Raw genomic sequence first — 17,976 nt, 5'->3', positions numbered from 1 at the left:
GGGCTTTTTTTCAGAGGCTTACCAATCTCGCAGACCGACGGCAGCGTTCCAGAGCCACGGCACGATTCAAAAAGTGACGCGGGCAAGAGGAAGCAGCTGATTGGGAAAGTACGGACAGGTGAGTATTATACTACTCTATAGTTTGACAGTTAAGGTTAATAGTTTGTAAAGTTTAGAAGGTCTTAATTTTTGTGGTTTATAGTTTCTAAGATCTCTGTTGTGTAGCGGGGAGTGTTAGTAAACAAGGGCCCTGGAGTATATCATTTAATTGTCGTGTAATTAGTGGTATTGATTTGATTTAATTTAATTTAAATTAATTAAAGGGTAAGTCATGGCAGCACAACTCGCCCCATGGCATGCTCCTCCTGCACTATGGGGAAATCAGGGACACTTTCTGTGTCCCCGACGACCATGTGTGCGGGAAGTGTATCCAGCTGCAGCTACTGGCAGACCGCATTGCGGCACTGGAGTTGCGAATTGATACATACTGGAGCTTTCGCGATGCTGAGGACGTCGTGGATAGCACGTTTAGGGAGTTGGTCACACCGCAGGTAAAGGCTGCACAGGCAGGAATGGAATGGGTGACCACCAGGAAGAGTAGTAGGTGCAGGCAAGTAGTGCAGGGGTCCCCTGTGGCCATCCCCCTCTCAAACAGATATACCGCTTTGGATATTGTTGAGGGAGATGGCTTATCGGCGGAAGTCAGCAGCAGCCAACTTCCTGGCACCATGGGTGGTTCTGCTGCACAGGATGGGAGGAAAAAGAGCGGGAGAGCTATAGTGTTAGGGGATTCTATAGTAAGGGGAATAGATGAGCAATTCTGCGGCCGCAAACAAGACTCCAGGACGGTATGTTGCCTGCCTGGTGCAAGGGTCAAGGATGTCTTGGAGTGGCTGCAGGGCATTCTGGAGGGGGAGGGTGAACAGCCAGTTGTCGTGGTGCATATAGGTACCAACGATATAGGTAAAAAACCGGATGAGGTCCTAAAAGCTGAATATAGGGAGTTAGGAGGTAAATTAAAAAATAGGACCTCAAAGGTAGTAGTCTCAGGATTGCTACCAGTGCCACACGCTAATCAGAGTAGAAATAGAAGGATATTTCAGATGAGAGTGCTGTGGCATTGAGTGCTGCGAGAGTTTGGTAAGTGGGAGAAAATTCATTTAAGTGTACTTTGTGAATTTTAGTGTGTTAAAAAGTTAATTATTTGAAGTGAGTTCAATTTTTTAAGTGTATATTAGACTGCTGGGGAGTTTAAACCGGAAGTAGAATCCGGGTATAAAAGGGGTGGGACTAGTGCTCTGCACAGAGTGCTGTGGCTTTGAGTGCTGCGAGAGTTTGGTAAGTGGAGAGTTCGGGCAAGTGGGAGGTGAGGGTATGTTTTTTTGCTCTGTTTTGTTCCCCGCTCCCAGGCTCAGACAGCACTGCGGAAGCGGAGCAGCGAGACGAGTCAACCAAACAGGCCCTACAGACAGTATTCAAGGAGGAGGTTGGTGATCAGCTGGTTGGTTGGTTTTCTTCCTTCTCTTTTATACCTTTAAGTTGGTAAGTCCTATTGATAAGTGGTGTAATATTATCTATATCGGGGCAGAGGGTTTTCATAACTAATAAGAAATTTAATTAATTACATAGATATGGGTGAACAGGTGATGTGTCACTGTTGCGAAATGTGGGAGCCGGTGGACCACATTGAGGCTCACGGTGATTACATTTGTGATAAGTGTTTGCTGCTAGAGGAACTCAAGCTCCATGTTAAAGAGCTTGAGACCGAGCTTCAGACACTGCGACACATCAGGGAGGGGGAGAAGTTCCTGGACTCTATGTTTCAGGAGGTGGTCACACCTATGAAATTAAATAATGCAGATGTAGTCCGTGGCCAGGGACAGGACGGGGTGACTATGAGTGAGGCAGGTACAGGGATCCAGGAGGAAGTGTTGAAGGAGCCGCAGCCCTTGCTCTTGTCAAGCAGGATCGAGGTTCTTACTCCCTGTGAGGGCGGGAGCGGGGGCTGCAGGGAGGATGAGCAACCTGGCCAAAGCACCGTGGTACAGGGGGCCATTCAAGTGGAGGGAGTAAAAAGAAATGTTGTAGTGGTAGGGGATAGTATCATTAGGGGGATAGTTGGGTTCTCTGCAGTCAAGAGCGGGAGTCCCAAAGGCTGTGTTGCCTGCCCGGTGCCAGGGTTAAGGACATCTCTTCTGGGCTGGAAAGAAACTTGGAGTGGGAGGGGGAGGATCCAGTTGTCATATTCCATGTTGGTACAAACGACTTAGATAGGACAAGGAAGAAGGTTCTGTTAAAGGAGTATGAGCAGCTAGGGGTCAAATTAAAAAACAGAACCTCAAGGGTAATAATCTCTGGGTTATTACCTGAGCCACGAGTTTGGCTAGGATAAATCAAATTAAAGAGTTAAATGCATGGCTCAAAGACTGGTGTGGGAGAAATTGGATTTGCTTCTTGGGACACTGGCACCAGTACTGGGACAGGAAGGAGCTGTTCCGTTGGGACGGACTCCACTTGGCCAGTGCTGGGACTAGAGTCCTGGCGAATCATATAACTAGGGTTGTAGAGCGGGCTTTAAACTAATTAGTGGGGGGGAGGTTTCTAGAGAGCAAATAATAGAAATGACAACGGAGAAGGTCATAGACTTGGTAACAGTGGGGGAATAAAAAAAAAGAACATGTCAGGAAGGGGCAGAAGTTATGGAGTAAAAGGTAAGTAGTAAAAGGGGAAAAAACAGGAACTAAGTGTCACAAAACATATTTGAAAGTTCTTTATCTGAATGCACGTAGCATTCGTAACAAAATGAATGAGTTAACGGCACAAATAACTACATATGGGTATGATCTTGTAGCCATTACAGAAACATGGCTGCAGGGTGACCATGACTTGGAATTAAACATACCAGGTTATTTAACAATCAGGAAGGACAGGCAGGAAGGGAGGGGAGGTGGGGTGGCTATGTTAATAAAAGAAGGAATTACTATAATACAGAGAAATGATATTGGGTCAAAGGAGCAGGATAGTGAAACAGTTTGGGTGGAGATAAGGAATAATAAGGGGAAAAAAACACTAGTGGGTGTAGTCTATAGGCCTCCGAACAGTTGCAACTCTGTTGGACGGAGTATCAATCAGGAAATAGTTGAGGCTTGTAATAAGGGAACAGCTATAATTATGGGGGATTTTAACTATCATATTAACTGGACAAATCAAATTGGGCAGAACAGCCTTGAGGATGAGTTCATTGAGTGTATTAGGGATGGGTTTCTTGAGCAGTATGTAACTGAACCGACCAGGGGGCAAGCAACCTTAGATTTGGTCCTGTGTAATGAGACAGGATTAATTAAAAATGTCCTAGTAAAGGAGCCCATTGGAATGAGTGACCATAACATGGTTGAATTCCATATTCAATTAGAGGGTGAGATGGTTGGATCTCAAACAAGCATGCTCAGCTTGAATAAAGGAGACTATGAAGGTATGAGAGCGGAATTGATTACAGTGAGCTGGGAAAATAGATTAAAGGGTAAGATGGTACATGATCAGTGGTGTACATTTATGGAGTTATTTTACAACTTCCAAAAAAAAATATTCCACTGAGGAAAAAAGGGTGTAAAAGAAAAGATAGCCATCCGTGGCTAAGTAAAGTAATTAAGGATAGTATCCGACTAAAAACAAGGGCATATAAGGTAGCCAAATCTAGTGGGAGGATAGAAGATTGGGAAGTCTTTAAAAGACAGCAAAAAATAACTAAAAGATTGATTAAGAAAGGAAAGATAGATTATGAAAGTAAATTAGCAAAAAATATAAAAACAGATAGCAAAAGTTTCTATAGTTATATAAAAAGAAAAAGGGTGGCTAAAGTAAATGTTGGTCCCTTAGAGGATGAGACTGGGAAATTAATGGTGGGAAACATGGAGATGGCAAAAACGCTGAACAAATATTTTGTATCAGTCTTTACGGTAGAGGACACTAAGAGTATCCCAACAGTGGACAAACAGGGGGCTCGAGGGGGGGGAGGAGCTAAATACGATTAAAATCACTAAGGAAGTGGCACTTGGTAAAATAATGGGACTCAAGGCGGATAAATCCCCTGGACCTGATGGCTTACATCCTAGGGTCTTGAGGGAAGTGGCGTTAGGGATTGTGGATGCATTGGTAATAATTTTCCAAACTCCCTGGACTCAGCAAAGGTCCCGGCAGATTGGAAAAGTGCTAATGTAACACCCTTATTTAAAAAGGGTAGTAGGCAGAAGGCTGGAAACTATAGACCTGTTAGCCTAACATCTGTGGTTGGTAAAATGTTAGAGTCCATTATTAAGGAGACAGTAACGGGACTTTTGGATAAACATAATTTAATCGGACAAACTCAGCATGGTTTCATGAAGGGGAAGTCATGTTTGACAAATTTGCTTGAGTTCTTTGAGGAAGTAACATACAGGGTGGATAAAGGGGAACCAGTGGACGTAGTATATTTAGACTTCCAAAAGGCATTTGACAAGGTGCCACACAAAAGATTATTGCTCAAGATAAAAAATCATGGGATTGGGGGTAATATTCTGGCGTGGGTGGAGGATTGGCTCTCTAACAGAAAGTAGAGAGTTGGGATAAATGGTTCGTTCTCAGACTGGCAATCAGTAACTGGTGGTGTTCCGCAGGGGTCAGTGCTGGGTCCCCAACTCTTTACAATCTATATTAACGATTTGGAGGAGGGGACCGAGTGTAACATATCAAAGTATGCAGATGATACAAAGATGGGAGGGAAAGTAGTGAGTGAGGAGGACTTAAAAAACCTGCAAAGGGACATAGACAGGCTAAGTAAGTGGGCAGAGGTTTGGCAGATGGAATACAATACTGGAAAGTGTGAGGTTATGCACTTTGGCAGGAAAAATCATAGAGCAAGTTATTATCTTAATGGCAAGAAACTGGGAAGTACTGTAGTACAAAGGGATCTGGAGGTCCTGGTGCACGAAATTCAAAAAGTTAGTATGCAGGTGCAGCAAGTGATCAAGAAGGCCAATGGAATGTTGGCTTTTATTGCTAGGGGGATAGAATATAAAAACAGGGAGGTGTTGCTGCAGTTGTACAAGGTATTGGTGAGACCACACCTGGAATACTGCGTACAGTTTTGGTGTCCATACTTAAGAAAAGACATACTTGCTCTCGAGTCAGTACAAAGAAGGTTCACTCGGTTAATCCCGGGGATTAGGGGGTGGTCATATGAGGAGAGGTTGAGTAGATTGGGACTCTACTCATTGGAGTTCAGAAGAATGAGAGGCGATCTTATTGAAACATATAAGATTGTGAAGGGGCTTGATCGAGTGGATGCGGTGAGGATGTTCCCAATGATGGGTGAAACTAGAACTAGGGGGCATAATCTTCGAATAAGGGGCTGCTCTTTCAAAACTGAGATGAGGAGAAACTTCTTCACTCAGGGGGTGGTAGGTTTGTGGAATTTGCTGCCCCAGAAAGCTGTGGAAGCTACATCATTAAATAAATTTAAAGCAGAAATAGATAGTTTCCTAGAAGTAAAGGGAATTAAGGTTTATGGGGAGCGGGCAGGAAATTGGACATGAGTCTAGGTTCGGAATGCACATGGCCCTGTGGGTAGTGGAGCGGGCCCAGGGGCCGTGTAGCCTGGTTCTGCTCCTACTTCTTGTGTTCTAATTCTGTGTTAGGTTTCAGGAGATGGTTTTATTCCTGTTCCTGGCTAGGGTGGAGATCGCCTTTACAGAAGGTAAGTACTGTAGAAAATATAGGGACAGAGTGATCTCCTGGATGAGTTTCGATTGCCTAGATGGGTCGGAGAGTAATTTCCCAGATTTTTTTCTCTCAAATTATCCATTGGTTTTTTTTTAAACTGGTTTTTCGCCTCTCCCGGGAGATCACATGGGTTCGGGTGGGATGGAGAGTGATAGTAGATTTGAGGTTAGGATCAGATCAGCCATGATCTTATTGAATGGCGGAGCGGGCTCGAGGGGCCGATTGGCCTACTCCTGCTCCTATTTCTTATGTTCTTATGAATACGTGGCTAGAGGAATGGTGCAAGGGGGAGGGATTCAAATTCCTGGGACATTGTAACTGGTTCTGGGGGAGGTGGGACCAGTACCAACTGGATGGTTTGCACCTGGGCAGGACTGGGACCGCTGTTCTAGGGGGAGTGTTTGCTAGTGCTGTTAGGGAGGGTTTAAACTAAAATGGCAGGGGTTGGGAACCTATGCAGGGAGACAGAGGAAAGGGAAGCAAGGATAGAAGCAAAAGACAGGAAGGAGAAAAGCAAAAGTGGAAGGCAGAGAAATCAAGTGTGTAAATCAATCAGGGCCACAGTAAATAATAATTCTAAAAGGGCCAAGAGTGTTAAAAAAACAAGCCTGAAGGCTTTGTGTCTTAATGCGAGGAGCATTCACAATAAGGTGGATGAACTAGCTGCGCAAATAGATGTAAATGGATATGATATAATTGGGATTACGGAGATATGGCTCCAGGGGGATCAAGGCTGGGAATTCAACGTCCAGGAGTATTCAATATTCAGGAAGGACAGGCAAAAAAGGAAAAGGAGTTGGGGTAGCATTGCTAGTTAAAGAGGAGATTAACACAATATTAGGAAGGATATTAGCTCTGATGATGTGGAATCTGTATGGGTAGAGCTGAGAAATACCAAGGGGCAGAAAACGTTAGTGGCAGTTGTATACAGACCCCCAAATAGTAATGCTGAGGTTGGGGATGGCATTAAACGGGAAATTAGAGACGTGTGCAATAAGGGCACAGCAGTTATCATGGGTGACTTTAATCTACATATAGATTGGGCTAACCAAATTAGTAACAATACCGTGGAGGAGGAATTCCTAGAGTATATACGGGATGGATTCCTGGAGCAATATGTCGAGGAACCAACTGGAGATCAGGCCATCTTAGACTGGGTAATATGTAATGAGAAAGGATTAATTCGCAATCTTGTTGTGCTAGGCCCCTTGGGGGGGGAGCGATCATAATATGATCGAATTCTTCATTAAGATGGAGAGTGAAGTAGTTGACTCAGAGACTAGGGTCCTGAATTTAAATAAAGGAAACTATGATGGTATGAGGTGTGAGTTGTCTGGGATGGATTGGAGAATATTACTTAAAGGGTTGACGGTGGATAGGCAATGTCAACATTTAAAGATCACATGGATGAATTACAGAATTTGTTCATCCCTGTTTGGCAAAAAATAAAACAAACAAGGTGACTTAACCGTGGCTAACAAGGGAAATTAGGGCTAGCATAAGAGCCAAGGAGAGGACTTATAAATTGGGCAGAAAAAGCAGCAAACCTGAGGATTGGGAGCAGTTTAGGATTCAGCAAAGGAGGACAAAGGGATTAATTAAGAGAGGGAAAATAGAGTATGGGAGTAAGCTTGCAGGGAACATAAAAACAGACTGTAAAAGCATCTATAGATATGTGAGGAGAAAAAGATTGGTGAAGTCAAGCGTAGGTCCCTTGCATTCAGAATCAGGGGAATTTATAATGGGGAACAAAGAAATGGCAGACCAATTAAATACATACTTTGGTTCTGTCTTCACAAAGGAGGACACAAATAACCTCCCAGAGATGTCAGGGAACAGAGGGTCTAATGAGAGGGAGGAACTGAGTGAAATCAGTATTTGTATGGAAATGGTGTTAGGGAAATTGATGGTATTGAAGGCCGATAAATCCCCAGGGCCTGATAATCTACATCCTAGGCGTGGTAAACCACTAATCTGCCTGTACAGAACATGTCTGGGCATGCCTCAGCTGGCTCCGCCCCTGGCTCCACCCCTAAGCCCAGGTATAAAGATGATTGATCTCCAGTCCCCCTGGCCTTAAGGATCGGTCTACCAGCAGAGGCATGCTCGTATTCTTTTGTTAATAAAAGCCTACTTGTTATAAGTTTGACTCTTAGTCTTCTGGAGTTATTGATGGCGCATCAATTTTATTAACAAAAGGTTTTGAAATGGAGCAAATCCTGAAACCGGAACGCCTGGAACTGGACCCTCAAACGGCGGATGCATCAAATAACTTCGAGCACTGGCTGAGCTGCTTCGAAGCATTCCTGCAGGCCTCCAGCACTACCGTCAGGACCGAAGCCGACAAGCTGCTAGTACTGAACTCACGGGTGAGCCACCAAGTATATTCGATTATCCGAGATGCTGTATCCTACACGGCCGCTATCATGATACTTAAAGAACAATATACTAAGCCAGTCAACGAGGTCTACGCTAGACACCTCCTGGCTACCAGCAAACAGCGACCCGGGGAATCGGGTGACGAATACCTACGGGCACTGAGAGTCCTCGGCCGGGACTGCAAATGCAAATCGGTGACGGCCGTGGAAAATACTGATGACCTAATCAGAGACGCCTACGTCGCCGGCATCAGGTCCAGCTACACTCGACAGAGACTGCTAGAGCAAAGTGGGCTCAACCTGCAGAAGGCTGTGGCCCTTGCTAACTCGCTGGACGTGGCCCTCCGAAACATGGATGCCTACCCTCCCCGCCCCGTGGATGTCGCGGGGGCCGCCATCTTGGGACACGGTAAGGCCACAGGCCTGCGCCATGCCACCACTGCCACGGCCCACCTGCAGCCCAACTACAGCTGCGATGTCCAGAGGCTCAAAGTGCTATTTCTGTGGCCAGGCCAAGCACCCCAGACAACACTGCCCGGCGAAGGACGCGATCTGCTCGAAATGCGGAAAGAAGGGGCACTATGCCAACGTGTGCAGGGCGAAACCGACCAACTCCAGCAGCGCCGCGTGTGAGCCGTGCAGGTCGCCATCTTGGATGCCACCAGCCGCGTGTGAGCCGTGCGGGCCGCCATCTTGGACATCACCAGCCGCGTGTGAGCGGTGCGGGCCGCCATCTTGGACGTCACTTTGGACCAGGCCCCTGACTCCCCCACTGCCTCGCGCGAGTACAACAGCGACCCACCGACCTCAACGATGGCCTCCATCATCCTGGACCAATCCAGGCCTCACCAACTGGCCAGGTCCACGATGGACATCAAGGTAAACGGTCACGCAACAAACTGCCTATTTGACTGCGGGAGCACAGAGAGCTTTATCCACCCTGACACGGTGCGGTGCTACTCCCTATTAGTCATGCCCACGCGCCACCGGGTCTCTATGGCCTCCAAGTCCCATACGGCGGACGTCGGCGGCTACTGTGTAGCGACCCTGACAGTAATGGGCACAGAGTACAAAGACTTTAAACTCCTTGTCCTGCCACAGCTCTGCGCTGCTGTGCTACTGGGACTGGATTTCCAGTGCCACCTAGAGAGTGTCACGATGGCGTACGGCGGGCCCCTGCCCCCACTTACAGTCTGCAGCCGGCAAAATTTAAAACAACCGCCGCGCACAATATGCAGCCTATCCACCCTGAAAGTCAGCCACCCCCCGTTGTTTGCTAATCTCGCCCACGACTGCAAGCCCATCGCAACAAAAAGCAGGCGGTACAGTGCCGGGGATAGAAGCTTCATTAAAATAGAAGTAGAGAGACTCCTGCGGGAGAGGGTTATCGAGGGCAGCACCAGCCCATGGCGAGCCCAAGTAGTGGTCGTGAAGACCGGCGAGAAACAGCGCCTGGTCATTGACTACAGTCAAACAATCAATAGGTATACCCAATTAGACGCATACCCCCTTCCCCGCATATCTGATATGGTCAATCAGATTGCACAGTACCGGGTATTCTCTACCATTGACCTGAAGTCGGCATACCACCAACTCCCTATCAGGCCTGAAGACCGCCAGTATACTGCCTTCGAGGCAAATGGCCGCCTCTACCACTTCCTCAGAGTCCCCTTCGGCGTCACCAACGGGGTCTCAGTCTTCCAAAGGGAGATGGACCGGATGGTTGACCAGAACGCGCTGTAGGCCACTTTTCCCTACCTGGACAATGTCACCATCTGCGGCCATGACCAGCAGGGCCATGACGCCAATCTAGAAAAATTCCTCCGAACAGCCCAGCACTTAAATTTGACATACAACAAAGAAAAGTGTATGTTTCGCACCACCCACCTCGCTATCCTTGGCTGTGTAGTGGAAAACGGAGTCATCGGCCCCGAACCCGACCGAATGTGCCCCCTTCTGGAACTACCCCTGCCTCACTGCCTCAAAGCCCTGAAGAGATGTCTGGGGTTTTTCTCTTATTACGCCCAATGGGTGCCCAATTACGCGGACAAAGCCCGGCCCCTTATCAAGTCAACCTCCTTCCCCCTGGCGGCAGAGGCCCGTGCAGCCTTCACCCGCATAAAAGAGGACATTGCAAAGGCTACAATGCACGCCGTGGACGAGTCCATCCCTTTCCAAGTGGAGAGCGATGCGTCTGACTTCGCCCTGGCCGCAACCCTTAACCAGGCGGGGAGACCCGTGGCCTTCTTTTCACGAACCCTCCAGGGCCCCGAAATTAGACACTCCTCAGTCGAAAAGGAGGCCCAGGCTATAGTGGAGGCTGTACGGCATTGGAGGCAGAGGCCCGAGACCAGTCGGAGCAGCGGGAGCAGCAGAGGAGGAGCCCGGTATAAAAACCGGCGACCAGCAGAGGCTTACCAACTCAGCAGCGGGGAGAGAGGTAAAAAGTAATCAGTGTGTGACGTCACCAGGGAGCAGGTAAGTGATTGGTTGGTGAGTATTTCTCTTTCTCTTTTTTAAACTTTAACTCTGTAGTTTAGAGTTACTAGGGTCTTTTCTGGTGTAGCAGGGACTGTTGGTAGACTATACAAGCGCCTTAGAGATAATTTTAATTGGTGATAGTAAATTAATTTAAATTAAGTAAAGGGAAGGTCATGCCAGGTGAGCCCAGCCCCGTGATATGCTCCTCTTGCTCTATGTGGGAATTCAGGGACCCCGGTGCCCCTGATGACCACGTGTGCCAGAGATGCATCCATCTGCAGCTACTAGCAGACCGCATTGAGGCGCTGGAGCTGCGGGTGGATGGGTTGTTGAGCATTCACGATGCTGAGAGGGTCGTGGATAGCACGTTTAGTGAGTTGGTCACACCGCAGGGAAGGGATGCACAGGAAGACAGGAAATGGGTGACCACCAGGCGGAGCAATAGAAGCAGGCAGGTAGTGCAGGAGACCCCTGTGACCATTCCCCTCTCAAACAAGTATACCGCTTTGGATACTGTTGAGGGGGATGACTCACCAGGGGAAGGCAGCAGCAGCCAACTTCCTGGCACTGGGGGTGCTCCTGCTGCCCAGGAAGGGGGGAAAAAGAGTGGGAGAGCAATAGTGGTAGGGGATTCTATAGTAAGGGGAACAGATAGGCGTTTCTGTGGCCGTAGACGTGAATCCAGGATGGTTTGTTGCCTCCCTGGTGCCAGGGTCAAGGATATCACTGAGCGGCTGCAGGGCATTCTGGAGGGGGAGGGTGAACAGCCAGAGGTCGTGGTCCACATTGGTACCAACGACATAGGTAAAAAGAGGGATGAGGTCCTGCAGCAAGAATTTAGGGAGCTAGGTGAAGGATTAAAGAGCAGGACCTCAAAGGTTGTAATCTCTGGATTACTCCCGGTGCCACGTGCTAGTGAGTATAGAAATAGGAAGATAGAACAGATGAATGCGTGGCTAAAGGGATGGTGCAGGAGGGAGGGCTTTAGTTTCCTGGATCACTGGGTCTGCTTCTGGGAAAGGTGGGACTTGTACAAGTCGGACGGTTTACACCTGAACCAGAGGGGAACCAATATCCTTGCGGGGAGGTTTGCTAGCACTGCTGGGGGGGGTTTAAACTAACTTGGCAGGGGGATGGGGTACAGAGTGGAGCTATAGTAGGGGGTGATTTACAGCCAAATACAGAGGAAAAAACAAGTCAGCTGGGAAGGCAGAGCAAATATGTGAAGGCAAAAGGGAATATGGCAGGGCTGGAAGGCATTTATTTTAATGCAAGGAGTCTTGCAAATAAGGTGGATGAACTGAAGTTGTTGTTGAACACATGGGAGTACGATATTGTTGCCATCACGGAGACATGGTTGAGGGAGGGTCAGGACTGGCAGCTCAATATTCCGGGGTATAGAATCTTCAGGCGAGACAGAGGGGGGTGTAAAAGGGGAGGGGGTGTTGCGATATTAATTAAGGAGTCAATTACTGCTGTAAGGAGGGATGATATATTAGCAGGTTCCTCTAATGAGGCCATATGGGTAGAACTTAAAAACAAAAAGGGGGCAAGCACTTTGCTGGGAGTGTACTATAGGCCCCCAAACAGTCAGGGGGAGATAGAGGAACAGATATGTAGGCAAATCTCAGAGAAGTGTGAAAATAATAGGGTAATAATAGTGGGGGATTTCAACTTCCCCAATATAAATTGGGATAGTCAGAGTGTGAAAGGCTTAGAGGGTGCAGAATTCTTAAAGTGCATCCAGGAGAGCTTTTTGAGCCAACATGTAGAAAGTCCTACAAGAGAGGGGGCGGTACTGGACCTAATTCTGGGGAATGTAGCCGGGCAAGTGGTGGAAGTATCAGTAGGAGAGCATTTTGGCGACAGTGACCATAATTCGGTGAAATTTAAGGTGGTCATGGAAAAAGACAAAGACGGCCCGGAAATAAGGGTTCTAAATTGGGGGAAGGCCGATTTTAATATGATAAGGCAGGATCTGGCCAAAGTGGACTGGGAGCAGCTACTTATAGGAAAATCCACATCAAAACAGTGGGAGACTTTCAGAAGGGAAATAGAGAGAGTACAGCGCCAACATGTTCCTGTAAAGGTCAAGGGTGGGACCAACAAGCAAAGGGAACCTTGGATGACAAGGGAGATACAAAAATGCATTAGAAATAAAAGGGGGGCTTTTGGCAGTTACAAAAGACTAAAGACGGAAGAAGCCCTAGAGGAGTATAAAAAGTGCAGGGGCATACTTAAAAAAGAAATTAGGAGGGCGAGGAGGGGCCATGAAATAACACTGGCGAGCAAAATAAAGGAAAATCCTAAGATGTTTTATAAGTATATTAAGGGCAAGAGGATAACCAGGGAAAGGGTAGGGCCCATTAGGGACCAAAGTGGCAATCTGTGTGTAGAACCAGATGATGTAGGCGGGGTTTTAAATGAATTTTTTGCATCTGTGTTCACTATGGAGAAAGACCATGCAGACATAGAAATCGGGCAAGGGGATCGTGACATACTTGAACATATTAGCATCGAGAGGGAGGAGGTGCTAGCGGTTTTAGCAGGCCAAAAAGTCGATAAATCCCCAGGCCCGGACGAGATGTATCCCAGGTTGCTGTGGGAGGCAAAGGAGGAGATTGCAGGGGCTCTGACACAAATTTTCAGAACCTCTCTGGCCACAGGGGATGTACCAGAGGACTGGAGAACAGCTAATGTAGTACCATTATACAAGAAGGGTAGCAGGGATAAACCAGGGAATTACAGGCCAGTGAGCCTAACATCTGTGGTAGGGAAATTATTGGAAAAAATTCTGAGGGACAAAATTAGTCTCCACTTGGAGAGGCAAGGATTAATCGGGGATAGTCAGCATGGCTTTGTCAAGGGTAAATCATGTCTGACAAATCTGATTGAATTTTTCGAGGGGGTGACTAGGGAGGTGGATGAGGGAAATGCTGTGGATGTGGTTTACATGGACTTCAGTAAAGCTTTTGACAAAGTCCCGCATAGGAGACTGGTCAAGAAGGTAAGAGCCCATGGGATCCAGGGTGCCTTGGCGCGTTGGATCCTAAACTGGCTGAGTGGCAGGAGGCAGAGGGTGATGGTCGAAGGTTGCTTTTGTGACTGGAAGCCTGTGTCCAGTGGGGTACCTCAGGGATCGGTGCTGGGTCCCTTGTTGTTTGTGATCTACATAAATGATTTGGATGAGAATGTAAAAGGGATGATCAGTAAGTTTGCAGATGACACGAAAATTGGTGGGGTGGTAAATTGCAAGGGGGAAAGCCTCAGGCTACAGGACGATATAGACGGGTTGGTCAGATGGGCGGAAAAGTGGCAAATGGAATTTAACCCTGAAAAGTGCGAGGTGATGCATTTTGGACGGACAAATAAGGCAAGGGAATACACAATGAGTGGTAGGACCCTAGGAAGTACAGAGGGTCAGAGGGACCTCGGTGTACATGTACATAGATCTCTGAAGGCAGCGGAACAAGTAGATAAGGTGGTTAAAAAGGCATATGGGATACTTGCCTTCATTAGCCGAGGCATAGAATATAAGAGCAGGGAGGTTATGATGGAGCTGTACAAAATGCTGGTGAGGCCACAGCTGGAGTACTGTGTGCAGTTCTGGTCGCCTCACTATAGGAAGGATGTGATTGCTTTGGAGAGGGTGCAGAGAAGATTCACCAGGATGTTACCTGGGATGGAGCGCCTCAGCTATGAAGAAAGACTAAACAGGCTGGGGTTGTTTTCCTTGGAGCAAAGAAGGCTGAGGGGGGACCTGATTGAGGTGTACAAAATGATGAGGGGCATAGATAGGGTAGACAAAGAGGAACTTTTCCCCTTAGTAGGGGGGTCAATAACAAGGGGGCATAGATTCAGGGTAAGGGGCAGGAGATTTAGAGGGGATTTGAGGAGGAACTTTTTCACCCAGAGGGTGGTTGGAATGTGGAACTCAATGCCTAAAAGGGTGGTAGAGGCAGGAACCCTCACAACATTCAAGAAGCATTTGGATGAGCACTTGAAATGCCATTGCATACAAGGCTATGGACCAAATGCTGGAAAATGGGATTAGACTGGACAGGGATGGATGGGCGGCGCAGACACGATGGGCCGAAGGGCCTCTTTCTGTGCTGTAAAACTCTATGACTCTATGACCTGGCCGGTAAACGCTTCACCCTGCTCACTGACCAACGATCAGTAGCATTTATGTTCAATAACAAGCAGAGGGGCAAAATCAAAACCGACAAGATATTGCGGTGGAGGATCGAATTATCCACCTACAATTATGATATCTTATACCGGCCCGGGAAACTTAATGAGCCCCCGGACGCCCTATCCCGTGGGACATGTGCCAATGCACAGGTCGATAGGCTACGGGCCCTCCACAACGATCTCTGCCAACCGGGGGTCACCAGGTTTTCCACTTCATTAAGGCCCGCAACCTGCCTTACTCCATCGAGGAGGTCAGGACCATGACCAGGAACTGCCAAGTCTGTGCCGAATGCAAACCGCACTTTTATAGGCCAGACAGGGCGCACCTGATAAAAGCCACCCGCCCCTTCAAACGCCTAAGCGTAGATTTTAAAGGGCCCCTCCCCTCCTCTGACCGCAACACGTACTTCCTCAACATCATTGACGAGTACTCCCGTTTCCCGTTCGCTATCCCCTGCCCGGACATGACCAGCGCCACAGTCATCAAATGTCTCAATGACCTCTTCGCCATATTCGGTTTTCCCAGCTACATCCATAGTGACAGGGGCTCGTCGTTCATGAGCGACGAGCTGCGCCAGTACCTGCTCGAAAAAGGGATAGCCACGAGCAGGACCACCAGCTACAACTCCCGGGGTAACGGACAAGTAGAAAGGGAGAACACGACAGTGTGGAAAACCGCCATGCTAGCCTTAAAGTCCAGAGGCCTCCCAACCTCCCGCTGGCAAGGAGTCCTCCCCGATGCGCTTCACTCCATACGGTCACTACTCTGTACCGCCACGAACGCCACCCCTCACGAGAAAATGTTCGTCTTCCTTAGGAAATCCACCTCGGGGACATCGCTACCACCATGGCTGACGTCTCCAGAGCCCGTCTTGCTCAGGAAGCACGTGAGGAGCCATAAAACAGACCCCCTGGTCGAAATGGTCCACTTCCTCCACGCCAACCCACAATATGCATACGTGGCGTATCCTGACGGGCGGGAGGACACGGTCTCCATACGAGACCTCGCACCCTCAGGTGCCACCGAAAACACCATTACCCACTACCCATTACCATTGCCCACGACACACCCCTAGAAGGGAATCCACATCTAACCCAAGTAGACGGCACGCCAGGGCCCTGTGACCCACCCTTATACACCCACCGACCCCGCACCCACGAAGACGACACGCCGGTGCTCCGGCCCACGCGGGAAACGGCCGCGGGAAAAGAACCGCCGCAGCCGGCACCAAGACGATCACTACGGCAGACAAGACCCCCGGAGAGACTTGCCTATACGAACTTCTGAGACACTTCACCCCGCCGGACTCATTTTAAACAAGGGGTGAATGTGGTAAACCACTGATCTGCCTGTACAGAACATGTCTGGGCATGCCTCAGCTGGCTCCGCCCCTGGCTCCACCCCTGAGCCCAGGTATAAAGGTGATTGACCTCCAGTCCCCCTGGCTTTAAGGATTGGTCTACCAGCAGAGGCATGCTCGTATTCTTTTGTTAATAAAAGCCTACTTATTATAAGTTTGACTCTTAGTCTTCTGGAGTTATTGATGGCGCATCACTAGGGTACTTAAGGAAGTGCCCCTAGAAATGGTAGATGCATTGCTGGTCATCTTCCAAAATTCTAAAGACTCTGGAACAGTTCCCCTGGAATGGAGGGTAGCTAATGTAACCCCACTATTTTAAAAAGGTGGTAGAGTAAACGGGGAATTATAGACCGGTAAGACTGACATTGGTAGTGGGGAAAATGCTAGAGTCCATTATCAAAGATGTAATAGCAGAGCACTTGGGAAACAGCGACAGGATCGGACAAAGTCAACATGGATTACAAAAGGTAAATCATGCTTGACTAATCTACAGGAATTTTTTGAGGAGGTGACTGGTAGAATAGATAAGGGAGAACCAGTGGATGTGGTGTATTTGGACTTTCAGAAGGTTTTTGACAAGGTCCCGCATAAAAATTAGCGTGCAAAGTTAAAGCACATGGGACTGGGGGAAGGTACTGACTTGGATAGAGAACTGGTTGGCAGACAGGAAGCAAAGAGTTGGAATAAACGGGTCTTTTTCCGAGTGGCAGGCAGTGACTCGTGGAGTACTGCAGGGATTGGTGCTAGGACCCCAGCTATTCACAATATATATTAATGATCTAGACAAGGGAACTAGATGTAATATCTCCAAGTTTGCAGACGACACAAAGCTGGGTGGGCGTGTGTGCTGTGAGGAGGATGCCGAGAAATTCCTGTATGATTTGGACAGGTTGTGTGATTGGGCAGATGCATGGCAGATGCAGTATAATGTGGATAAATGCGAGGTTATCCACTTTGGTGGCAAAAACAGGAAGGCAGATTATTATCTGAATGGCAATAGATTGGTAAAAAGGCAGGTGCAACGAGATCTGGGTGTCCTTGTGCACCAGTCGCTGAAGATAAGCGTGCAGGTGCAGCAGGCGGCTAAGAAGGCAAATGGTATGTTGGCCTTCATAGCGAGAGGATTCGAGTACAGGAGCAAGGATGTCTTGCTGCAGTTGTACAGGGCCTTGGTGAGACCACACCTTGATTTTTGTGTGCAGTTTTAGTCGCCTTATCTGAGGAAGGATGTTCTTGCCATGGAAGGAGTTCAGCGAAGATTCACCAGATACCTGGGATGGCAGGAATGACTTTTGAAGAGAGATTGGGCCGATTAGGCTTCTATTCGCTAGAGTTTAGAAGAATGAGAGGGGATCTCATTGAAACTTATAAAATTCTAACAGTACTGGACAGACTAGATGCAGGAAGGATGTTCCCAATGGCGGGAGAGTCCAGAACCAGGGGTCACAGGCTAAGGATAAAGGGTAAGCCATTTAGGACTGAGATGAGGAGGAATTTCTTCACCCAGAGAATGGTGAACCTATGAAATTCTCTACCACAAAGGCGGTTAAGGCCAATTCATTAAATATATTCAAGAAGGAGTTAGATATATTTCTTAAGGCTAAAGGGATCAAGGGATATGGGGAGAAAGCAGGGACAGGGTACTGAATTTGGATGATCAGCCATGATCTCATTAAATGGTGGAGCAGGCGCGAGGGGCCGAATGGCCTACTCCTGCTCCTATCCTATCGTCTATGTATGGATGATTAACAAGAAAAAGCTTTGGCCAGGATTTTGCGGGGGGTCAGCTGGCACGATCGGTGGCG

General features: G+C 48.0%; 2 protein-coding genes across 2 annotated transcripts in view; one reads left to right on the top strand and one right to left on the bottom strand.

Moving 5' to 3' along the window:
- mei4 (meiosis-specific, MEI4 homolog (S. cerevisiae)) overlaps positions 1 to 17,976 on the bottom strand; it is a 796,394-nt gene that overhangs the window by 122,673 nt on the left and 655,745 nt on the right. The gene's annotated exons all lie outside the window — the stretch shown is intronic.
- LOC147121646 (uncharacterized) overlaps positions 7,965 to 17,976 on the top strand; it is a 52,063-nt gene continuing 42,051 nt past the window's right edge. Inside the window, exon 1 of the mRNA XM_085976999.1 lies at positions 7,965 to 8,544. Coding sequence (XP_085833125.1) covers positions 7,965 to 8,544 — 580 coding nt within the window. The remainder of the gene's footprint in view (positions 8,545 to 17,976) is intronic.

This window comes from Somniosus microcephalus, chromosome 3 (genome assembly GCF_052327205.1).
Source record: "Somniosus microcephalus isolate GS21.2 chromosome 3, FLI_Smic_1.0, whole genome shotgun sequence".
In the NCBI taxonomy this organism is placed as follows: Eukaryota; Metazoa; Chordata; class Chondrichthyes; order Squaliformes; family Somniosidae; genus Somniosus; species Somniosus microcephalus.
Note: the sequence above shows the minus strand (reverse complement) of the source record. Positions and strands in the feature narration are given on the sequence as shown.